The 25,643-nt window shown below is 36.3% G+C and overlaps 1 protein-coding gene and 4 non-coding genes across 10 annotated transcripts; all 5 read right to left on the bottom strand.

Moving 5' to 3' along the window:
• Positions 1–245: 245 nt before the first annotated feature.
• NOP58 (NOP58 ribonucleoprotein) lies at positions 246–25,643 on the bottom strand. 6 transcript variants are annotated; one of them, XM_036857566.1, is made up of 15 exons: positions 25,376–25,643; positions 20,111–20,187; positions 18,264–18,316; positions 15,002–15,123; positions 12,995–13,131; positions 11,344–11,408; positions 10,246–10,380; positions 8,941–9,086; positions 8,184–8,310; positions 6,402–6,565; positions 5,398–5,532; positions 5,084–5,145; positions 3,250–3,383; positions 725–885; positions 246–334 (listed from the first exon to the last, which is right to left on the bottom strand). In XM_036857566.1, exons 1-15 carry the CDS (start codon positions 25,418–25,420, stop codon positions 284–286), a joined length of 1,614 nt encoding a protein of 537 aa, XP_036713461.1. In that variant the 5' UTR covers positions 25,421–25,643; the 3' UTR covers positions 246–283. The 6 variants fall into 6 exon arrangements, with proteins under 6 accessions (XP_036713461.1, XP_036713463.1, XP_036713464.1 ...); XM_036857568.1 differs by having other exon boundaries at positions 17,940–18,316; positions 25,376–25,636; XM_036857569.1 differs by adding an exon at positions 17,940–18,060 and having other exon boundaries at positions 18,264–20,187; positions 25,376–25,603.
• On the bottom strand, positions 7,944–8,027 carry LOC118898611. Its single transcript, XR_005020756.1, has one exon. It is a non-coding gene; the product is annotated as a small nucleolar RNA SNORD11 (small nucleolar RNA).
• LOC118898612 lies at positions 8,802–8,887 on the bottom strand. Its single transcript, XR_005020757.1, has one exon. It is a non-coding gene; the product is annotated as a small nucleolar RNA SNORD11B (small nucleolar RNA).
• On the bottom strand, positions 18,080–18,166 carry LOC118898601. The gene has a single exon (XR_005020747.1). It is a non-coding gene; the product is annotated as a small nucleolar RNA SNORD70 (small nucleolar RNA).
• On the bottom strand, positions 18,876–18,964 carry LOC118898602. The gene has a single exon (XR_005020748.1). It is a non-coding gene; the product is annotated as a small nucleolar RNA SNORD70 (small nucleolar RNA).

Genomic DNA, 25,643 nt, shown 5'->3' with positions numbered 1-25,643 from the left:
CTCTACGTAAAACAGAGAAACCACAGAACTGCCTTAAAATACAAAGAAAATATTTTTATTTGTATAACAAATATTCTAAGAAATGATGATATAATAAAATTAACAGAGCTGATGTGATGTTGAGACACAAATAGGTATGAAATGCTATTGATGATTAATCATTTTGTTTCATCCAACCTCCCATTATTTTAGAGAGCATCTCTGGTGTATTTCTGACTGAATCTTAAGCATGATGTATCCAGGTGATTCAATTAAGAAATCTTTGAAAGAATGGTTCCTTCCATTAGTCCTCATTAACTCTTTTTTTTTTCTTTTTCTTCTTTTTCTCTGGACTCTGAAAATAACCAACAAGAATGCTTTTGAAAGACCTGTAAATGTATGAGTGATTAAAAATAACTTTTCTTCATAAAAAGCAAAGTAGGTCTATTCTATTTCCCTGGAAAACAAGTTTGGAGCAAAGACTAAAATCTAAAAATATAAAACCACCTTTATCATCTGTACCAAATGATATTCTCTTCCACCCTTAAACAAAACCCATTTTGCAAGAAGGTTCTAGGTTTAGGAAATGGCCCTTTATAATATAAACACAACAATGTTGTTTTACTTCCTCATCAATGAAACCATTTTTAAAAAACTACCTCTTCATTTGTAATATACAGAGTAGAATAAAATATAGAAACCCTGCCCATGTCAATAAAGTACTGGTAATTAAAAACAAACATACAGCAATTGCTGTGCTGGTGCATGGTTCTTCTTCAGAAAGCGGTTCTTCTTTAATGTGTTTCTTTTTGTCCTTTTTCTTCTTTTTCTTCACAGATGTCTCCTGTTCTTCCACCACTTCTACTACATCTTCTTCTACTTCTACTACTTCCTCCTCTTCTTCAACTGAATAAGGTTAAGTGTAAAGATACTACAATTAACATTGTATCAGACTTCTCTCCCTCAAAACCCCTTTGAGAGTCTTAGTTTTTTCCTGTCATTCGGGTCAACTATCCAATGTTTATTACATAATTTTATAATTGCAAAGGTCCTTCAAATATCTACCTAGTGTACTACTACTAACTTTACAAATGATATAAAGCTCAGAGAAGTAAATTTCTCATGATCATGTAGCTATATAGAGAGATCAGGATTAAAACAAATCATCTGATTACCAAACCCACTTTTTTGGGGAGACTAGTCAATTATACTAGAAATGATTAATAAGAGTTTGGAGTTAGGAGACTCGGGTTTATCCAAACCGTTGAAACCCTGAGTAAGTCATTTAATAACCTTTATAAACTCAACTTCCTCATCCTTATAAAATTTAGTAATGTCTATCTCAGTGGACAATTTCTAGGATTTAACGATTTAACACATGAAAATTTATGCAAGATGCTTAGCATGAATGCTTGGCACATTAGAATGAGGACTTAATAATGGGTTGTTATCATTAGAAATTCATTGATCAAATACTTACTTAGTACCTACTATACGCCAGGGCTTGTTCTAGACAACTAGAGATACAGCAAGGTACAACACAGACAAAAAATTCCTGCTTTTATGAATCTTTTACTTTAGTAGGAGAATGGAGAGACCAAAAAAAGAAAAAAAGATATGCTATAAAATATTTTCCATAGTAAACAGTCCTAAGGATAAAGAAGAGGAACACTGAGGAGGGCAATACATGTGGACATCTTAGACAGGATAGTCAGGCAGATACCTAAAAGAGGGAAGGGAGGGGACTTCCCTGGCGGTCCAGTGGTTAAGACTCCACGCTTCCACCGCAGGGGGCGTGGGTTCAAACCCTGGTCGAGGAACTAGGATCCCACATGCCGTGTGGCCAAGGAATTAAAAAGAAATAAAATAAAATAAAAGAGGGAAGGGAGTGAATTATGCACCTATATTGAGGGAAAATATTCAGGTAAAGAGAAGAGCAAATGCTAAGGTTATTTTAGGAGAGAAGGGGGGTTGGCAGGTTCATGGAATAGCAAGGAATCCAGTGTGGCTGGAGCAGAGTGAGAAGGAGTAGAATTAGATCAGAGAGCTAATGGGGGTGCCACTGTAGCTACTACATTAAGAATAGCAGAGATGGGTATAAGTGGTTCAGTTCTAGATACACTTTCAAAGTAGAATTAAGGGACTTCCCTGGTGGCACAGTTGTTACGACTCTGCGCTCCCAATGCAGGGGGGCTTGGGTTTGATCCCTGGTTGGGGAACTAGATTCCACATGTGTGCCACAACTAAGAGTTCGCATGCCACAACTAAGGAGCCCACCTGCCGCAACTAAGACCTGGGGCAACCAAATAAATATTTTTCTTTTTTTTAAAAAAAGTAGAATTAAGAGGATTTGTTGCCAGAATAGACTTGGGTTATAAAAAGAGTCAGTGTTAAAGGCCAAAGCAACTAGAATTGCCATTTATAAGATGGAGAATATTATGGAGCCACAGACTGGGAGTGGTAAGGGTCCAGGAATGTTAAGTGTGAAAAGCTTAATGAATATATGAGTAAAGATACAAATCTGGAGTTGGGTGTTTCAAATGTTACTGATGGGTTTAGGGATCTCCTTATTGTTCAGTAAGGAAATAGAAACACTTAAATAAATAACTTATGTTTTCTTCACCTAGAGCAGGAGTCCACATTTGCTGATAGTACTTTTGACCACTAAGCTATTTAGAAACCCAAAATTATATCAGTCATTGCTTTAATGCCTTTCTTGCTAGACCAGCTGGTAGGCACTCAACACAGGTGCAGCTAATAAATGGGGGAGCTCACTTATCAACTTTGCAAGAGAGCCTAGTTCACTGGTGAGCACCTATTAAATATTATCACTCTGTTGGCAGGCTATCCAGTTATTACTCCAGTCCTTTCCATGTAACAGAAACAATGATGAAAAGTAGTGCTGCATCAATTCTATGCTCTACTATAACAGAAATATTTCAGCAACCAATTTAGAAACCACATACCTTTTTTCTTCTATTTTAAGCTGATTCTCAAAATAGTTCACATGGTAGAAACTAAAGTTTTAGTACACTTAGTATAATCCTACATATTCAGAGGCACTTCTCACATTCTTCTATGAAACGTGATAAATTTAACAATATCCTAACTACTCCCAGAGAACATGATGGTTTATTAAAACACCATTAACTTTCAATATGGATGGTTTCACAATAAAGTTCAACGGTATGTACTTTCCCAAGATTTATGAAGTTTGTACGTCTTAAGGAATAAGAGTATAAATGACATTAAAAAAAAATTCAAACTAACCTTTAATTTTAACCTTGGCTTTTTTGGCCTTCTTTTCAACCACTTCATCCTCTTTGTCTACCTGTTCAATCTTGCGTTTTTTAGAACAGGTTGGCAGTGTGGAGTCACCAGAAGGATCGTAAGTCTTCACTTCACTGAAAGAGCCATAGAATTTTAGAAAATCCCTACAAATATCAGTAATCAAATAATTCTAAAGAGATTTAAAAGGAAACGTCATTAGGTAATACTTACACAAGCATACAATGCTGTTTCATTTTAGTGGCTTTAGGGCAGTTTATGAAAAAGTCTCCAAAAGGTAAAGAGGTGTCAACAGTAGGTCACACTTCACACTTCAAGAGAAGTGGTGAGCTAAATGAATTGATTTAGTAATCAATGTAGTGACTATAGTATAGAAAAATAGTCAATCAGCATAGGGGAAAAAATGGAGGAAATCTCTTTATACCAAATGATTACACTAGAAAGTAAAAACTGAACCAATTCGAGTTTTAGAACACTGGGCAATTCAATGAAAAACAAAACAAAAACCCTAAATCAAATTTAATACAGAATACTCCATCACAAGATTCCAAGCGGCAGAGGAACAAGAAGGGATATATATGGATAAAGATTCCTTGAAACCCAAATGTTTGCTTTTGTTCTAACAAAGTAGAAAGAAAAATTAAAGTACTGCGTGCCAAAAATGTGAACTAAACCTCATAATTGGTGCTTTAAGCACATGTGTTTAAAGTCATAAGCATAATGGCATGGGAACATTAAAAAATTGTTCAAAACAAGCTAAGGAATATTCTATTAAGCTATCTTGCAGGCTCATGGTTGTTAACTTTTATAGGTTAAAAACATTTATAATTTAAGAAACAAAGTAGTGACTAGGTTCTCCTGGGTCTCTCCCAGATATATGTGTTATTAAACTTTTGACTTTCTGTAAAAAAAAAGAGAAAGAAAAACAAAAACAAAGCCCAAAAACAAAGATCCTCATTTTTTTCAACTAAACACAACAAATTAGGCTTTAAAAATTACAAAATACATGGTCATTGTAGAGATCTTAGAAAATTCACAATATAAAAGTGAATGTTAATTAATGCCCGTAACTGAATACATTTGGTTTCTTTCCAGAATAAAGGAAAACAATTTTTATGAATGTGTATACTAAAACATGTATCTAAATACATATTTATAATGAGATGTTACTATATTGCTTTCCCTGCCCACTTATAAGATTTTACTAAAGGATTGTAAGAAGTCTTAAAAGCACAGTTTATGGATTAATGACTAGAAATGTTTTTAAGGCTCTTGACACATACTGTCAATCTGTTTTCCACATTCTATTTCTATCATCGCAACCTCATCAGTATTGAACATTATCTCAAATAGTAACAAAAACACCTCTCCCCACAAATATCTTTTGTAATTTCATAGTGAGGTCTGAATACTTATCATGCCTCTTAGCCACTTTTAGACTTTTCCTTTGTCTTTTGACTCTTTTTTTAAAAAAACAGGTTTCCCTGTGGCTTAGCTCTGAATGGACTTTGGTTTTGATAAATGTTATACTATATAGGAACTATGAATGAAAAATATTTATTATCAATATCTGGAAATGAGTAAGTTAAATATTAAGGAAAAAGGCCAAAACAAATATATTATGTGTACTTATTGCAACAACGTAAAAATGTGTATATGATTAAAAACTAGACGTGAATATGGAAAACTGTAAATGGCAAAGAAATAAATTAGGGGATACTTAGTTGTTTTAAACAACAACAAAAAAACTGTCAACAATTAACATTTAAATAAGCAAAAATTGTTCATTCATGCTCTCCCAAATGTACTCACTCACCTTTTATGTTCATATTTTTCTGCTTTTGCTAATGCCTTTCCTGTTCCACTTATTTTCCGTATCTAAGAAAAGAAAAATTATTAATAGTTTTCTAAGGCATAATCTCTTTATAATATATATGCTAGTATGTCAATTCTTAGTATATATTAGGTAAACTGTTAACAGCAGGCACCAAAACAACATATTAGACATACTAAAATGTATCATAAAAGTAAAACTGGTTAGCAAATGAAATGAAAAAGTACATAAACTACCCGTGGTTTATTAACTTTTGACAGGTAACACTTCTGCAATATGCAGGATGTGATTCTTACCCCTCTATCTTCCAAGGTTCTCAACCTGGCCTCTAATTTGGCTCTGTTCTCAACTCCCATCGCAGAACTGGAATCTTCACCAAAAGCATCATACCGGATGGCTAAAACAGTTTTGGCTGCCAGCATCCGAGAAATCTAATAGAGAACTTTAAGTCAGAGGCATTCAAACTATACTCCAAGATGAGATGTAAAAAATTCTCTCAATAATTCATTCATGAGAACACTACAGATGAATCATTGACTCTACAATTCACTCTAGGATTTTTTAAAAATCAGGAATTACAAAAGTATTGTAAACCATACAACTCAAGCCACTTATCTTCTATTTGAATCTTTGCCACAGTATGATGGCTAACTGGTTATATACACAACCACCATTATTTTGTTGGATGAAAAGATATTGTAGGAACTTATGTCTATAACTAGCTCAAACCATTCTTCCACCTTCCTTTAGTTTCTACTATGTGACATTAGTCCTACACCATGAGATCATCCAGATTAAGTATAGCCCCCAGCCCTCACAAGCTAACATTTTATTTTACTGAAACCTTTATCTCTCTCATCACTCTGCTCTGAATTTTATAACATTTCAATTCCTGTTAAACTATGTATCCTGTAAAAAGCTTGAAAGTACTTTAAGCCTCAGTTTCCTCCTCTGTAAAATAGACACCTACAACTCATAGGGCTATTAAGAGGATTCACTAAAGTCCTATCAAGTGTTAGCACAGTGTATGTGCTATTATTTTTTATAGGTCATAAATATTGATGTTACATTGGTTTCCTGCCACACAGAAAACTTCTGATGTGCCATCCCTGTCCCCATCAATGGGTGGAGTCTAGAAAAATAGTAACAGCAAGCAATAACACTTTCTTCTAACCTTTTCTTTCAGTGTACATAGTGTTTATTTAAAGAATTCACCATTCTCTATTTGATGAAAAAGAAACAGTAGGAGGAAAATGGTTTGGAGGAAAAAAAGGCCTACTCCAGGAAAACTGTAACTGACCTTTCCTTTGTGTTTGGGACTTGTCTGGCCGACAAGTGAAGCATGATAAATGAGACCATACTTAGGGGTATCTCGTCTAGACTTGAGGGCTCTGAAGAGTGCCTTTTCTGCTCCAAGAATCTGAACTGTAGAAGCTGCATGTTTGGCCAAATTCAAAAGAGAACCTTCAAAAGAAAAGAAGTAGTTACCAGGAATGTACTTGCAAGTATTTGAAAGTTCCATGTATTAAAAAGACCTATAGTCTTAATATTATAGCCACCAGAGTAAATAAAAATCTGATATAATACAGGATTCTATAGTCTGGAATTACCCCAAATTCCTGATACCTCAGCATTTGTGATTCATCCATTAACACCACAAGCAGAGGTCTGTGATGAATGTCTATGACAAATTGAAGGTTACTTGTTCAATTTTACTTATTTGCCTGAAGAGATGGTATTACTATTTCACATTTCATTAGCATACCATGGGAGAGATAAAAACACATGTATTCACAGACACCACCCAATCTAGCCCCTATTTTTCTGAGATTTATTTTAGACATCAGATATCCTACTACTATAGATATGAAAAAACATACAGATAAATAAAGTGAAAATTTAGTATTAGGACATCTCAGTAGATCTATGTGATAAACTTCTTACACTTTATTTACCCCTCGTTTAAGATATGGATGAGGAGGGCTTCCCTCGTGGCACAGTGGTTAACAATCCACCTGCCAAGGCAGGGGACACGGGTTCGAGCCCTGGTCCGGGAAGATCCCACATGCCGCGGAGCAACAAAGCCCGCACGCCTAGAGCCTGTGCTCCGCAACAGAAGCCACCGCAATGAGAAGCCCACGCACCGCAACAGAGTAGCCCCGCTCGCTGCAACTAGAGAAAGCCTGTGGGCAGCAATGAAGACCCAACGCAGCCAAAAAAAAAAGATATGGATGAGGAGATATAAGCACAATAATTAGGTATTAAAGTTGATGCTTTGTTAGATGTGCTGCACTGATTTTCTGTCAGAAAACATCAATTAAAAAAAAAAATCTTTCTCTTTTTTTTTGGCCTGGCCACGCGGCTTGTGGGATCTTAGCCCCCCGACCAGGGATAGAACCCGGGCCCCCAGCAGTGGAAGTGTGGCGTCCTAACGACTGGACTGCCAAGGATTTCCCCAGAAAACATCAATATTAATGCAGTTGCTCAACCACTAGATACATGTTTAAAATTCAACATACACTCGCCTTCAGGAAGTTGTAGTAGTAACATCAAAGATCACTGACCAAAGATCAACGTGAACAAATTTAAGAATGGAAAAGTTTGAATTATTGTGGGAATCACTAATATGTGGCACACAGACATGAAGTGAGCAAATGGTGTTGGAAAAATGATGCCGATGGACTTGCTCTACACGGGGCTGCCACAAACTTCGAATTTTTTAAAAAAGCAGTATTTGTGAAATGCAATAAAACGAGGCAAGCCTATACTAACTGATTTCATCCTCCTGCATTCATCTGATTGTTCTAATTAACCATAACAAACTTCTGACAAGGGACCACAAGTGTCTCAGAAGAGGCAGTGACTAAAGATGCCTCCATTATCCGAAAGGAAATCAGGCATACAAATAAAAATCATCATTGAACACCTGGGCCTTAGTCCTCACAAATATACCATTTACTTCTATTTATTACCTAGAATTACTTTAATAAGTGTAGTTTAAAGATAAAAGAAAAAAAAATCCTACCTAGAAAACAACTCAACTCTCAATACCCATGTTTACAAATTACATTAAAATCATCACCTGCATGAGCAATAAGCCGTGCTCCAACTAATTCACCAACCATGACTGTAACGTTGGGTGCAATGGCCATCATTCTATTTTGCAGATATTCATAGAGCTGGGTTCTATATTCGGAGATTTCAATCACCTAGTGTAGGGAACAAAATGCATAAGTCATAAATGACAAGAGTAAAAATTGTATAAAATTCACATGTCTAAAACATCGGAGTCCCAAATTACCATAGAGCAGTTGTACAACCCTTGGAAAATTAACCATTTCTTACCTCAGTTTCCTATAAAAGGGCTGTTGTTAAGATCTTACTAGATAATGTATGGAAACAAGCTAATACACTGCCTAAAAATAATGTTAATCAATATTACTGTTATTTTAAAAAACTCCAAGGGCTAGACAGACATTTCTGTCATCACATTTCTGTGATTCTCGTACAGCTATCTTCAAATGAGAGGGAGAAAAAATAACCGGCTACAAACATAAAAGTTAGAATTAAATAATTGAAGCTATATTTCTCTGCCTTTTTAATGGATTTATTATTCAGATAATGCTAACAATATAAATAAATTAGACAGTACTCTTTTAACTTCATTTTAGTATGTATCTCCCCCTCTAAGTATAAATCAAGATGGCATCAGATGAGGTAGTGACTGAACACCCTCATATTTATTTATCAGGTGAACAATACATTTAAAAATCATCATTGCCATCAGAAATTACAGAGCTGGTACCACCACAACTAGTTTCTCTATGTGTATAGTTTACCTGAGTGCAGAGATGCAGAATGTTGCAAATATCTTCTTCTGAAACCTCTGTTCCCATAGATATCTCTGCAGCTGCTTTCACTTCTGCTTCAACCTCCTCTGGCAGTAATTCAGAAAGTGTGGCCGAGGCATAATTCTTCCTATCGCCTATGGAATGTTTGCAGAGGATGAGGGAGAATCACTCTTCAACAAATTATATAAAATCCACCAAACAGTCAAAAAAAAAGTAGAGATAAGCCAATGAAAAGGATGCCTAAACAAAACAAAAAGCGAACAAGTTTGACCTAGTAACTTTCCTCATATGAAGGCTTGATTTCTCTCCCCACCACTTCCCTCCAAAAAAATATAGATAACAAAAAAACCAAAATACACCATGAAACAGGACTTACAATACTGTGATAGACAATTTGTAGCTAAGGTTATACTGAAGCTAGGGCCATGAATTCTTAGGGGTAGTAATATGATAATATAATATGAGCCAAGTAACTCATATTTATTAACAATCCTCACATTCTTCTACTAATATTACTGTACTAATAGTACACAATTTAACACTAACAGTATAGATAGCAATACTATTTTTAATATTAATTATTATTAATATATTTCAGGATACCCCCAGTCCACAGTTGTCCTTATTAATGGTAATTTCACTGAGACACATTAACCATAAAAAGCCATTTCCAGAAAAACCAAATTAGGGGCTCCCTGGTGGCGCAGTGGTTAGGAGTCTGCCTGCCAATGCAGGGGACACAGGTTCGAGCCCTGGTCCGGGAAGATCCCACATGCCTTGGTACAACTAAGCCTCTGTGCCACAACTACTGAGCCTGCACTCTAGAGCCCGCAAGCCACAACTACTGAGCCCGAGTGCCACAACTACTGAAGCCCATGTGCCTAGAGCCCACGCTCGCAACAAGAGAAGCCACCGAAATGAGAAGCCCGCGCACCGCAACAGAGTAGCCCCCACTCAGCGCAACTAAAAGAAAGCCTGTGCGCAGCAACAAGGACCCAACACAGCCAAAAATAAATAAATAAATAAAATTTTTTTTTTTTTTAAAGAAAAACCAAATTAGAGAACCATGTTCTCTGCTGCACAGGCCATTGAAATCAAAGCTAATTTTGTTCCTGAACTCTAACAGATATTAACATGGCTACACTCCCCAAACCTGCAAGACATAAAAATCTCCTGGAAGTTTAAGAAAAAGAAAAAAACCCACTGTAACTCATGTTTTAAATGAGTTACAGTGAAATAAATAAATAAAAATAAATCGCTATTTTCAATGCCTTAAAGGATCAAGTTACTTACCAACTTTCTGTAAACACTTGCAGTATGTCAAATTATCCGAAATAATTTTTCCTAATTCAGGGAAATGCCAGCCATACCATTCTCTACACCGCATAATGTAGTTGTTTAGTTCTTTATCTAAGTCATCTAACAGGGCTGCAGTAGATTAAAATGAAAAAGAAAATAGGAACTTAAAAGGATTTTTAAAAAACTTGTGATGAAATATAAATTTACAATTTTAACCATTGTCAAGTGTACATTTCAGTGACTCAAATTCATTCAGAATGCTGTGCAACCACCACCAGTATCCATTTACAGAACTCTTCCATCAACCCAAACTGAAACTCTGTACCCATGAAATAATAACTCCTCGTCCCCACCTCCCCAGCCCCTGGTAATCTCTTCTACTCTCTGTCTCTATGAATTTGCCTATTCTAAGTACCTCATAAGTGGAATCACACAATATTTGTCTTCTTGCCTGTGGCTTATTTCACCTAGCATAATGTTTAAAATTCATCTATGCTGTTGCATGTATTAGAACTTCTTAAGGACGAATAATATTCCATTGTATGTATATACCACATTTTGTTTATCCATTCATCTGTTAATGGGTATTTGGGTTGTTTCCACCTTTTGGCTACTGTGAATAATGCTACTATGAATACAGCTGCATAAGTATCTGAGTACTTGCTTTCAGTTCTTTGGGTATATACACCTACAAATACAATCGCTGTTTAAAGGAATTTTTAAAATTGGAAATCGTTAAGACTTTGATGTCCAAAAATCACGCAATGACATGGGAGAATGACCTATTATATACAACTACAAGTGAAAAAACAAAATAAAACACAACACAGATCCCACTTATGGTTTTATCATTTTTCATGGAAAAAGAGAAATCAGTTTACATTAATAGTGTAATCCATATTATCCAACTAGTCAAATTATAGTTAGTTTTTCCTTTCTTCTATTCTGCATTTTTCAATTTACTTTACTTACTAAAAGTTCTAGCTGATCTCCCTTTTCTTCCTCAACAATTATAAAAGATACAATTTTAATACTAGGAAAAAACCACAAGGAAGAGACAAACAGATTAGTCCTCACATGTACTATACTTACAAATTGCCTGAACAATCATTGTATCCACTTTATCAGCACTAAATTTCAATCTGTATCGGGATAAGCTGGGGAGAAGGGGGAAAAATATAAATCACTAAAAAAAAGCATTTAGGAAAAGCATTTAATTAACATCTTAAAAAAACTTTTACCAGAATCCCTGTCCTAGAGTTACACTGTTTACCTTTTTCCTGCATGGGAAACATCAGCTAAATAAGAATACAATATTTAAGATCTAAAAATACACATTTAAAAAGAAAACAGTACATCTGTCCTGCTATACCTACATTTCTGAAACATGAATTAATTTATGAATGATAAACAGGATAATGCTGTGTAGCTCAAACCATACTGGTTCACATATGATTTTTGCAGATTCAATGCTTTATGCCACTGGAAAAAAAAAAGTACAGCACTGTAACACCTGAAAAGAAGAAAGCCATGTAGGAACAATATTGTAATAAGGGTTTCTTAATCTTGGCACTATTAACACTGTGGGCCTGATTATTCTTTGTTGTGGGGTCTATTCTGTGCACTGTCAGATGTGTAGCAACATCCCTGGCCTCAACCCCAATTGCCAAATGTCTTCTGAGGGGTATCTGATTGCCTGTGATTGAGAACTACTGCTGTGCACAATGCCAATTAATCTTAAATTTGGACCCTAACTCAGTTTAGCTATTTGTTCTCTCTTAGAAAAGTTTATTACAAAGTTTTTCCTGACTTTTGTGCATTTTGCTCGTTTCTGTAACTCAGCTTTAACCCTTTCATTAATCTATGCTCATATTTTATTTGTTCAAAGGTCCAGACCTTTGTTTACTGTAGTATTTCTGTAATATAAATTTAACATGTCCTTTATTTTTTGGCTGCGCCGGGTCTTAGTTGCGGCACACTGGGCTTAGTTGCCCTGTGGCATGTGGGATCTTAGTTCCCTGACCACAGATCAAACCCGAGTCCCCTGCATTGCAGGACGGATTCTTTACCACTGGACCACCAGGGAAGTCCCTAACATGTCTTTTTAACTGTTAATTTTGTTAGGGTTACAAAGTTACTTAGGTTTTGAGTGTTTTACCATTAATCCTATTTTTATTTCACAAACCCTATTATTGCAGTGCAATTTCAAAGAATGCCAAGCTTTTCAGGATTATATATATCACAGTATGGCAGAAATTCCTGGTCTAATGGACCTCTGGTTAAACATGACAGGTTAATGTTTTTCTTTGCCTCATAAAAACTCAAGAAAAAACTCAATAAATCAAGCCACACACACAAAGCAGAAGAGGAGATCATTAGCAGATGAGAAAATTCAGGGAGATGGCAAGTAGATGGAATGGTAGCAAATGATCTAGGAGTTGTAAAAGAGAAAAGAAAGCCCAAGAATTGTGGCATCTAATACTAGAGAGGTAGAGAACGCCTATCATCAGGTTTAGAGCCCAGACGATGGAGCCAAACTGCCTGGGTTCAGATTATGGCTTCATCACTTACCAGCTGTACTGACTTTGGCCATCAATTTCCTCATTTGTTAAATGAGGATACTATTACTACCTTCCTCGTAAGATTCTTGAGGATTAAGATAGTATTTGTAACATACCTTGAACTGTGCTATACAACTGTTTATTAAATAAAAATAATAAGACTATTTTCCAGTAAATCTCACCTGTGTGCCAACCCAAGACACATGGCTGCCATTTCACGTGGTTCTACCCCAGGGATTAATCCATCCATCTGTGAACGGATTCCTCTCATAAGTTCATTAACAAGAGGACTATGGATACAACTGAGATTCAGCTTTTCCTATAAGAACAATAACATTTGTATCAAATAAAGAACTAAACGTTTCCTAAAATTATTTAAATACTAAAATAGCATTGATTTAAATATATACATTTCTTAGTTTCATAAAAGCAGTTTCTCATGTTTGTGGGAAGAACACTTGAATCTATACTATTGGTAGAGGTCAAAATTGGTATAAGCTTCCGGGAAGGCAGCCTGTCTACATGAATCAAAGCCATAAATAGATAAATACAATTTAACCTAGTAGTTTTGTTCTTTTTGTTGGTTTGAGGGATCTTTTACTACCTTACATTATTTAGCCTCTTATAAAAATTATAAAGGTAATACACACAGAAGATTTTAATCAATAGTACTATAGAGAAGGGAACTGAATGAAAAGCACAAGTTCTGGGCCTTAGGCCCTTTCCCTACTGTTAGGATCCCTGAAGTACTTCCAAATCTACACTAATGTTAATGTATATGTGTACACACATATACATAAATCTTTATAAAATTTAAAAGTTTTTACACACCCCAGGCAAACAGGATGAATCTGTTCTGGACGCCTTCATTTTTTTCACTTTGCAGTGTATTTGCTAACTCCATACAAATTTAGAGTTCTATTGCATCAAATGCAAGTGACAGGCATGCAAAATTGTGTATGTTGCATCACATTTTAAAGAAACAAATATTTAGTATGCATACAAGAGACGAGTGTTTAAGTTTTTCAAATGGAGAAACTGAGAAGAAAAAATTAAAGATATTCATAATCCCACCAGCCAGCAATTTGCTGTCCCATGTACCTTTCTGTATGTTTATTATGCTAAAATTTAACGTTGTTAACAGAAAAATATAAACTAAGACTTGTGGGCACTTCAAAGGATGAAGATAGAAATTGTTATCATTGAAAACTTCATTACCTGATGGTATTAGAAATAATCTATCCAAATGAACTTACTTAAATTCACAATCTTACCTCAAAAAAACCCCTCTAATCTCTTCAGCACTTTCCTACCTCCAAACACCTAGAATTGATCCTTACTTCAAGAATGAGAGGACTGTAAATCAACTACACTTCAATTAAAAAAAAAAAGAAAAAGAAAAAAGAAAAAGAATGAGAGGTATGTTCATGAACTTGCACTGTGATACCTACTGTAACTACTGAAAATCGAAGTATCGCAACTGGGATTTCCCCGGTGGCGCAGTGGTTAAGAATCTGCCTGCCAAAGCAGGGGACACGGGTTCGAGCCCTGGTCCGGGAAGATCCCACATGCCACAGAGCAACTAAGCCCGTGCACCGCAACTACTGAGCCTGCGTGCTCCAATTACTAAAGCCCACGTGCCTAGAGCCCATGTTCCTCAACAAGAGAAGCCACCCCAACGAGAAGCCCATGCACTGCAACAAAGAGTAGCCCCCCGCTCGCAGCAACAAAGACCCAATGCAGCCAAAAATAAATACATACATACATACAAAGTATCGCAACTGGCCTCTAAAATTTTCTGCCTTGCATGTTTGGGAGCCTACATATCCAGCCTTTCTTTCCATTCTCACTTTATGTTTAACCTTAGCAATTCTACTCCCTACTAAAGTTTTCTAATAAACACATACAATAAAAAAGAAATGTGATTTATGTTGAAAGGGAAAAAAATGTCACTAAACAAAAATATGCCAGGATATACATAAAGTGTTATCATTTGGGGCATCACTTATATAACCTTAGTTTTGATAATCATATTGGAAACCAATTATTATGTAGTGTAGGGGAAAAAGATCAAGTATTCAAATCTGAGAACTTACGATAAACAACTCATTGCAAAGGCTAGGCTTTGCAGTCTTTATGCTGTATGGTGAGCTCTGATCAGCAGGCATAAAAGAAAATTATAACTCTACCTTTATGACGCCTCCTAGTTTAGCATCAGCTACAGCCAGGGGTTCATGGGCTTCTTTAACTATTTTCTTCAGAACTTTCTTCAGCTGCTTATTGATTTTGCCCTCCATCAGAGCTGTGAATGCTTTTTTAGGAAGAAAAACAAGAGTTAACTCAAAATTTTAACTGTAAGAGCTTAAGATTTTATTTAAATTTTATAAATAAAGAAAAAAAGAACCCCACTTCTTTTCAGAAGAGCTGAATTTAATATTACTTCTGAAGTGAAATGATAAACGTTACACATTTCACAATCTCATATGATCTTCCCACCCTCATTTCCACTCCAGAACCAGGAGTTAAACCAGATCCAGCATTCCTTTCTCTATGTCACACAATCCTTCTGAACTCAGAATCGTAAAGTTGTTAGAAACAAACTGTTTTGGAATGATAAATTGATTCACCCTCCTATGTCACTACAGACCGACTGGCCTGATTGTGAAATACCATAAAAAACCTGTCAAGACCGGTAAAAAGGAGTGTATGCATTTTGAAGGTTCTGCCACAGTTTAAGTATGTCCAAGTGGAGGTCTTACTTTTGCTAATCCTTGATCCAGATGTGTCAACAGGCCTCTACTTATAAACCTCCAGTGATTGAGAACTTACTACTGAAGACAGCCAATTTGAGTTGGAGGCTGTTTTCATTTTTGGCAAGCTCTAAATGTGCTACTTTATAACTCTCACCCTTCTTTAGACCTATACTTAGATCCTTTAGACCCACATGGACTAATTAATACTAACACCTCTCCTAGTTGTCTGGGTTTTGGCTGAACTTAAAGTATGCCTGGCAGGAAGTCTGCCACAACTTCTAAGGCCAGGCAGCAGTTTGTGCTTAATCGGCCAGGTACTTGCTCTTTCCTCCTCGGGAATTCAAATTCCCAATCATTTGAATTTCAAGTGCATTTCATCTGCCATCTGGAAGATGAAAGGTGAGGACAAAAACCACACAGATCTTACAGAGGTCTCTACACTCTAAGAAGCTAAGATTCAAACTACTTTTGTTGAGTTCTAACAATTTACATATTGTAAAACATTGACTCCTTTCTAATATACATTTCTCTAATAATTGTACTTTCCTTACAAGTGTTTAATCTTTTCTAATTAAAAGATTTTATTCATGTCCTGCTTCTAGCTCTCAATCTTTCCTATCATTTACTCTCACACTTTAACCTAGTGTTCTCCTTTAAGATTTCTTAAAAGTAAAAAAATTTCTACTCTAGATCCACTCTAACGTTCACAAACATTTAACTTCCCTGTCAGTCACTCTTCGTTATATGTATTTTAAAAAGATGGTATACAGAGATGGTGACAAGGATAAGGGGAAGCTGAATCTTTCCTCTTCTCTATTAGCCACTATTCAGCATCCCTCAGCAGTCTTCCCCCTTCATCCAAATTTAGGCTGGCTCCAAACTTTGCTGTGGCTGTTTGTTAAGATGTGAAACTTACAAGTCTAACCAAGAGTAAAAATAAACCTTGCTATGCAAATGGCACATTTTAGCTGCTGAGACCACTATAAGTTGACACACTCTGGACTCATTCTTAGGCTACAGGTTTTAAATGTATTCCCTGACATCTACAACCACTTAGTTCTAGTTCTGTCATGTCAAAACTGCCTTATAACTGGGAGAGGGAAGTTAATTCCCAGGAAGGACTCTGTTCTTTTAATAATAATAAGATGATGTTCAACTTTCTGGTGAAAACTGATGGGAAAAGGCATTGTAGATTTCTATGACTAGATTCCTGACAGAGCTCACTACCTTCATTCATTTACCCAAAAATATTTTTGTGCTAGGGATCTGATGGTGAACAACACAGTCTCCGCCCTAATGGAATTTAGATTGAGTGTGTGGGGTTGACTTTAAGTTCTTACCCAGCATGCTATTTTCTCCATTTATCTTACATTATTTTAAGGAATACCCGCCCCCCAAAAAAGGGCCACTTGAGATCAGAGCTGCAGCACTTTACAACTCCAAGAGGAGCTACTCAAATCAATCTATATGAATAATGCTCCCCAGAGGTGGAGAATAGCTAACACAATCTTGCCTGGGATATTACCAAAATTCTACCGATATTTATTTTTAAAGCTGTGATGAACAGAACTATCTTTTAAAAATTTTCCAGGCAAAAATTACCATATTTACGCTTTATGGCTCTATAAGACTTTAATTACTGGATGTATGCAGCCCGAGAACTATTTTTAAAAATTTGAAAATTGGCCTTGTTGGCTCCTCCTTCAGCTCACCCTTCTGCCAAGGTTGGGGTGGCCCATTAATATTCCAACATATTTAATAAGACTCTTAATTTTCACTATATAAGAGAACTATACCCTTCTCCTGTGGCTGGTGAACAAAATTACTTGGTTCAGTCAAATGAATTTTATGGCTTAATTTTAAGCCATACTCTTCGTTATGGTCCTTCATTTTCAAATTATACCACTAAGTAGTTGGCTGATCTGAGATACAGAATTTAAGCAACTGAAAATTCATGTTAGAGTTTTATATCCGATCTTGTTTTCCCTAGCATTAAAAGAACATTATGAGACCAAGTGCCTACTGAAGCCAAGCCTAGTTAGTAAACCCTACTCATGTCTGTTGTCTCATCCCTAGGACTAGCTGAAGGATATAACAGTCATCCATTCTTCTAAATCATAAAAAAATCATGCCCCTTTCAGGTAAACTCTTATGCATTTCTGTAGTTTGTGTATTAAACAAAACAAAAAAAAACACCACACACACCCCCCTCTATTAGTTTTCTTAAATCTTTTAATAATACTGTGCTTTTTAAAACTAAAAATGTATATACCTGGAGAGCTGCTTTATTATTATTCCAACTCTAAATCCTGGCTATTCTGAACTTTACCCTTGGATTAAAATGATCAGAGAGCAGTGTACTTGACCACATTACCTTGATCCCTTGTAGAACAGCTTTTACTGAATTGTGCTTTATGCATTATGCTGTTGGTTTCCACAGGGAGATCAACTTAACCACTTCTCACCTCTCATCACATGTAGGGGAAAAACCAGCCCTATAGTGAAAAAAGCTAACTCAATGTTGTCTCAGTGGTAGTGACGAATTTGAGTTAGATCACTTAAATTCAGTTCCAAAAAGAATGCATCATTGACAACATTGAATAGGGTTAACTTAGGCAACTGAAGCAAACAATCTTTTAATGAGGATGACAAATCACCAGTATCTAAAAAACAAAAAAAAGCTAGTCTTTGACTTTACCTGCCAATGCCTCTGCTGTATCCTGAAATTTCTCAAAATGTTTCAGCTTTACTCTAGAATTAAGGGAAAAAAAAAAATGTTATGGGGGCACAGTGATTGTGCAAAAGCCACATATTTAGGAGAAGAGGTGTTGGACTGTTTCCAAAGCATACACCAATAAAAAACTTTCCTACCATTGGGTATTGGTGTAAAGTTAGATATTCTTCTAAAATGACCAATAAAATGACCAATTTCTCTAAATGTTAGGCTAGTAATGTCTGAACTATTATAGAGGTTGTAGGTTTTGAAGGAAACTTGGAACAACAGAAAAGAGGTTTGCTACCACATCTAAACCACAGGAAAGATGTTGAAGCTTCAACATAACCTCTGCTGCTTAAAGTTAGACACAAATGCCTTTTACTATACAGCACAGAAGTGGCTTAAGAAAAGGTGTAAGGGTCCCTCTTACGTCAGAAATCTCATGACATTGATTTGTGCATCGAGTACAGGTTCCATTAAAAAATAACTAATTGTTAGATCTAATTCCTGTTACCCTTACTTTACCCCCTTCCTCCCTACTCACTTATGTGCAGGACAACATTATTTTACATCAAAACAAATACATACAGTTAATCCATTGTTGTCTCAGTGGTAGTGACGAATATTTGAGTTAGATCACGTAAATTCAGGTCCAAAAAGGATACATCATCGACAACAGTGAATCAAGTTAACTCAGACAACTAAAGCATATAGCCCTTTAAAAAGGAAAACTAGTCTTCCACTGTGTCTAAAATAATGTTATCTTAAGCAAGGTTTTCTCACCTCATCAGGGAACACCCTGGTGGTACCTTAAATGCACACTTAACAATAGAAAGAGGTAAGAAAAAAGCAATTATTTCACCTTATTCCACCTAACCCCATTTCCACTCATCTGAAGTGGCATTTGTTTATATCTCTGTATATTTGCATAAATGCATATATAGGTGTACAACAACACCTGCAAAATGCAATCACGTTATACAAATTACTCTGAAGCATGGTTTTCCAGTATACCATGTTTCTCTAATTATTTAGTATGACATCTCCTTGGGTTCAGCACTCTTTAGCAAGCTTGAGTAGTTTCCTTCTATTCTAGTGAGTTTTTATTAGCACTAGCAGATGAATTATGAAATGCCCTTTGGCATCCAAGGACATAATCAAGAGATCAGTCGGTTCCTTCCTAGGACCACACTCACCAAATGGGATATTTCACAGGGTGATTCACAGATGGTGAAATAGCCTTCTTGACTCTACCTTGAGGAAAAGCCAGCTCTCTCTCCCACCACTCCTTTCTTAGGATGGGCATCAAGGTTATATTCTATTTTCCTGTCCAGAGACCTTGGGGAACAAAGGTATGCCTTTCCAGTATTTACTAGCTAGTTATTTCACTACGCCAGAGGGAGTTAGGAAATACTAGTCATAAAGAATAAATAAACTATGAATTAAGTTCAAAAACACCTGAATATCACTAACTTAGAGAAATAATAAGTTAAATCAATTAGCAGCCCATGCTTTTGACAGTTACTACTTTAAACAGAAATTTATACTTAATTCACAATCAATTTATGCTTTCAAATATCTTACAAAAATAGTGGTTTTTTGGGTGCTGTCCAACTTCATCTGCAATTAATACAAATTAGCTGAGATGGCCTATGCTCCAAATAAGGAATCTAATAATTGGGCTCATACCAATATTATTCCTGAAATAGAGTTCAAAACAAAAAGTTATGGATATATTACATGAAGGGGGGGCACAAACACACAAAACAAAACAAAAACAAAAACCTCTAAATGTTAACTGCTAAGTTCTTAGTTTCAAGATGACTTACATTTTATTTGCTTTCTCTGGAGTTTCAAATTCTTTCCACAAACTATCAACCTCTTGAAGTTTCTTTTCATTCAAAACCTGTAAATAAATATTTAAAATAATTTTATTTAAATCGCACAGCTTAGGCATATATAGCTATACTCTTCAAGTACAATTGTACATGCAAAATGAGGATGGTGGGAGCTATATTTCTCTCTGAAATAACAAGTTTTCTTACCCAGCATAAATTTTTGGTCAAACTAATAAATCAAGTAGCCCAATGAGTAACTGGATGGAATTTAGATCTAGCTGGGTATTTGTTTAAAACTTTATATTTTTAAGGAGCTCCCTAGCTCCTTCACAAAGCCTGTCATATTCACAGATCAAAAGAATTTATTTGCCTACTTTCTACGGAATAAAATTTGTTCTTTAGGGACTTTCCTGGTGGCGCAGTGGTTAAGAATCCGCCTGCCAGTGCAGGGGACACGGGTTCAAGCCCTGGTCCGGGAAGATCCCACATGCCACAGAGCAACTAAGCTCATGCACCACAACTACTGAGCCTGTGCTCTAAAGCCCACAAGCCACAACTACTGAAGCCCACGTGCCTAGAGCCCGTGCTACGCAACGAGAAGCCACTGCGATGAGAAGCCCGCGCACCGCAACGAAGAGTAGCTCCCACTCGCCGCAACTAGAGAAAGCCTGTGCACAGCAACGAAGACCCCATGTAGCCAAAAATAAATAAATAAATAAATTTATTTTTTTAAAAATTGTTATTTATTGCTATGAACATCCTGACAAGTATTATGGATTTCTCTAAAACTAAGATACCATTAGTTCTAACACACATCCTTATGTAAGAAATTTTAACATGCAAAGGGAAAAAAGGGGTACTTTTATCTATGAAACACAGCCATTAACATTTAGGTATATATTCTTCAAGACTTTTTGACTGTCTATGCTGCATTTTATTAATGCGTACTTTTAGGAATCGTGCTATACAGTTAACACTTAACATGTTGTGGACATAATTCTAGGTTTTAACAAGAATTGCATTGTATGAATATACCATAATTTATGCCCTTATTGATCAACATACATAGTTTTGTATGTATACATGTTGTATTTCTTAGGACAAATTATTGGAAGTGGAGTTAAATGATCATATAAGAAACGCATGTTGACAGATGTATTATCAAAATGCCTTCAAAAGCTTCTATTACTTTCACTTAAATCAAGAGTGAATACAAGTTCTTATTTTCCTACACCCTCACCAATACTGTGTGATAAGTCAGCTGCCCAAGTATAAGCTAGGGTAGGATCAATCCTAAAATGCATTTCCCCCCATATTTAACATCCTTGAAATTGGGATGTCTTACAATTGATGGCAGGTCAGTTTAACTAGCAGTGTAAAATAATGGTGATGAAATACAGTATTATAGATATTATACGTATCTTATGGGAAAAGGCTGCTGATCAACTAAAAATTATACTTTACCGACAAGCCACATTTCACCAAATCCACAGTACCGCAGAATACTTACAGAGTAAGACTTATTACCCAGTTATAGCCTAGTACATATTTCCATGATGAAACATGAAGAAATACGATATTGCACAACACCTTTATTTTCTGCCAGACGAGAGTGGCAAGATGACTTCAAGGATTTTTTGTGTTGTTTAAATTTAATCCCACACACAGCTGAATCAAACATATTTACAGAACTGGAAAACCAGGTATCAGAGTAATGAAGCAGTAAACAATTGCAAAGCACACGGTTTTGTATTAAAAAATTACAAACCACTAACAGTTCTATTTTGTATGTCATGAAAACTTTAGAATACAAAGACATTCCATCAAGTTTCATGAATGCACTGAAACTTTAATTCAAAGTTATTTTTTTGTTAAAGGAAATTCACAGAATAGTAGTGATTTTTAGAAGTAGTTTACTCAGTATGTGGTTAACCATACCTAAAGTTCAATGATTGTTGACAGGATATGTACCAAATAGGGGATATGACTCATGAGTAAAATTCACATTTTTTTCTAGTTGAAAAGCAAGTATATTTGAAGATAACATTTGGATAACAAAATTGGCATATTAAAGAGCTATTATTTCAAGTTAAAGCAACAAAGGAAATGTAATGAAATCATGTTAATTCATGACCACTGAAAGGTCTCCAAGGACTTTGTTATGGCAAACAAAACCTTGGCTACTTTATGTTCCCATTCGTGCACAACATACTGAAAAGAACATTACTAATAAAGTCTGAACAAAAACAGAATTAGAAATAATTGCTTCATTTTCTGTTATACATCTATCTCAAATTTTTAATCATTCATTTTCAGACAAGGAAATCTGAAACATTAATATGCAAAATCCATTTTAAGTTTTATCATTTTGGATTAAGATGGAATGAATAATTTAGCTATTGTCACCACTAAAATCTTTAGCACTGCTGTTATATTGTTTGCTAGTTTTACTATAATAAGTACTATATGTGCTTATTTACATTTACAAAAAGTGAGTTATATAGTATGTAAGTTATACCCAACAAAGCTGGAAAAGCATATTGCTTAGTAATCATGTTATATAGGAACTTTGGTAGTCACATAAAAAGCTCTTCCTCGAGCCCTTGAGAAATAAAGGAACACACAACACTATGCTACACAGCAGCATTGTACAATGTGACTACTAAGAATTTAAATGAATAAAAATTAAAATTCATCTCCACAGCTTTACTAGCTACATTTCAAGTGCTAAATAGCTGTATGTGGCTAGTGGCTACCATACTGGGAAGCACAGCTACAAAAGGTCTGGGATGAGTAAGACTCAAGAATGTCTAGTCTTATAATAATAATAATAATAGTTCTTTTAGGTATTGTCTCTGCATTTATATGTAACTTTATTAACAAGCAACATTTTTTGGAAAGTTTTAAATGCTCTTTGAATCACTGTGTATATATGGATATGAATATACTGGGTCATGATATAAAATGTATCCCTTACTGTGAAATGAGATTAAATAAAAGTTTGAAAAACTTTCTTAAAGCATTCTCATTCAAGCATGGATTTTATGCAACCAAGGTAATTTTATACCCCAGCATTTTGAAAGATTATGGGAAAGGGAGCTAATAACCTTGTATTGCATATCTCCACACACACAGATATTTCACGTACCATGATATTCACCCCTTTAAGGTGTACAATTTACTTTTTAGTAATTTTCACAAAATTGTGCAACCAGCACTAATTCCGGAGTACTCTGTATGCCTATTTTATTCAGAAAGAATCAATAACAGCTACTAACTCCAAATACTTATAAATGAAGCAATATTTCAATATATTTGAGCCTTTAGTTATTTCTCTAATATTAAGTTACATAAAACATAAACCACAATTTTTAACAATGTTGAACAGTAACTTGCAGATAAACAACATTAAAAACTGCAACAGAATACTCAAGACTTATTTTTATGGAGAATACTCTTTATTAGTAGAAATCAACAAATCATATGACTTTAAACTTTATGCCCCAGGTCTAGAAACCATACCATTGCTAAACCAACTCCTCCCCACTGTTAGAAGCAACCACTGGACAGTGCAAAGTTACCCCTCCCCTCTTAGTATCCAGGTCAGGACAGTATACATAACATCAATTTGGATGAAATTCATCCACAGACGCTGATTCAACATATGACAGACTACTCTGGCTAAGAGAATTTGGGGGCGTGTGCAGAACTCTAAGAATTTAGAGGGACCTTCCTGGTGGCGGAGTGGTTAAGGCTCTGCACTCCCAATGCAGGGGGCCGGGGTCCAATCCCTGGTCAGGGAACTGGATCCCACATGCATTCCGCAACCAAGAGTTCACATGCCACAACTAAGGAGCCTGAGAGCCGCAACTAAGGAGCGTGCCTGCTGTAACTAAGACCCGCTGCAACCAAATAAATAAATAAATATTAAAAAAATAATAATAATAATTTAGAAAAGACTGCAAAAAGCTGGGGAAAGTCTAATAGACCCGTTCCCGGGCTCCAAAGCCTTTTAGTCCCTTAAAATTGCTAATACTACAATCTCAGACAACTCTAATGAGAGGAAAAAGAAGCAAAATCAGCTTTCGGTTTTTAATTATCTCATTGGTTTTCTTAAAAATAACAAGTATTTAATGTAACATGCAAATAGAAGTATATTTCCAAATGTCAAAGAGAAACTTGGAAAATAAAATGAAAAACTTTCCCAAATAAACATTTTGGGATGTACCCTTCCAGACTCTCTGCACCCGTACCACACAGGTTTTTGATTTATAACTAGAATCACACTATATATAGTTTACCTAGCATTTTTTGACTTGTCAGTACATATGAAAAATTTGTTTTTCGTTGCTATATTCGTTGAACGCAAGAGTCCGACACGTAGATAGAACTCAATCTACCTCATGCTTCCTAACATCTCAACAGCACCCTATTACACGAATGTCCCATTGCTCAATTATTTCCTTGCTGATGAACTTGAATTTAGTTTCAAACTTTCCCTATTAAAAAAACCAAAACTCAGGTTGGTTATATCCAGCTCAGATTTCCCCCCTGGGCTTCAAATTTGAAATGACCACTGTATTTCCACGTCTAACAGACATCGAAAGCTTCACACAGCCCAAACTGCAATTCTATAGTATCCTCCCCATTCCCAGCCCCCAAATCCCTAAACCTTCTCTTCCCTTCCCTACCACCACAAACCCACTTACTTAAACCCAAACCTCGCATTCTTCAACCAGCCAATCCCGTCAGTTCTACCTTCTAATTTTCTCCTGATATTTCTTTCCCTCCATGCCAGCCTTAACCCAAGCAACTTCATCTCGTCTAGATTAATGCAAAAATATCCTTCTTCCGTTCTTGCACCCCATCTCTATTCTGCACAGAGCAAAACAACTGCATTAAAAGACAAAGTTAGATGAGGTCATTCCTCTGTTAAAACCTTCCAATCATTCCTCAAAACTCTCAGAACAAAACCCATACTCCTTATCATAACCTGTAAAATTCGAATACGGCTCCTGTCCACCTCTCTAACTGGGCCAAATCCTCTTACTGAACCCAGCGCCCCAAACGGCGCGGCCACGTGTTCACCGAAACATGCGCCTCCCAGGCCCAAAGCCTCCCCCTTCCTTTCAGAGCAGGGGGACAGAAAAGGCACCCACGCGATCCTGAGCACCGTCGTCCTCTCCTTACGTCTTTCCGTCTCCTCTCCTGCCCAACACCTGCCTTCCCCCTCCAACGGCTCAATCTCCCACCTACCTTAAAGATGGCGTAGCCGACGGACGTTTCAAACAGCACCAACATGGTGAGGACGGGTCAGGGCGCTGCGCGGCCCGCCGCCGAGCTCTTATATCAGTGAAGAAAGACCAAATCTGCGGCCCCCAAAGGCCCGCAACGCCGCGGCTGGCCAAGCACCAGGGCGCCCACCTTCCCGCGAAGAACCAGATCACGTTGCCTAAACGTTCCACACTCCACTACAAGCAAAACGCGTGAACGCGCTTCTCCTTCTCCAAGGCTTCTGGCATAT

Source organism: Balaenoptera musculus, chromosome 7, assembly GCF_009873245.2.
Source record: "Balaenoptera musculus isolate JJ_BM4_2016_0621 chromosome 7, mBalMus1.pri.v3, whole genome shotgun sequence".
Classification (NCBI taxonomy): domain Eukaryota; kingdom Metazoa; phylum Chordata; class Mammalia; order Artiodactyla; family Balaenopteridae; genus Balaenoptera; species Balaenoptera musculus.
This window is presented reverse-complemented; position numbering and strand designations above follow the sequence as displayed.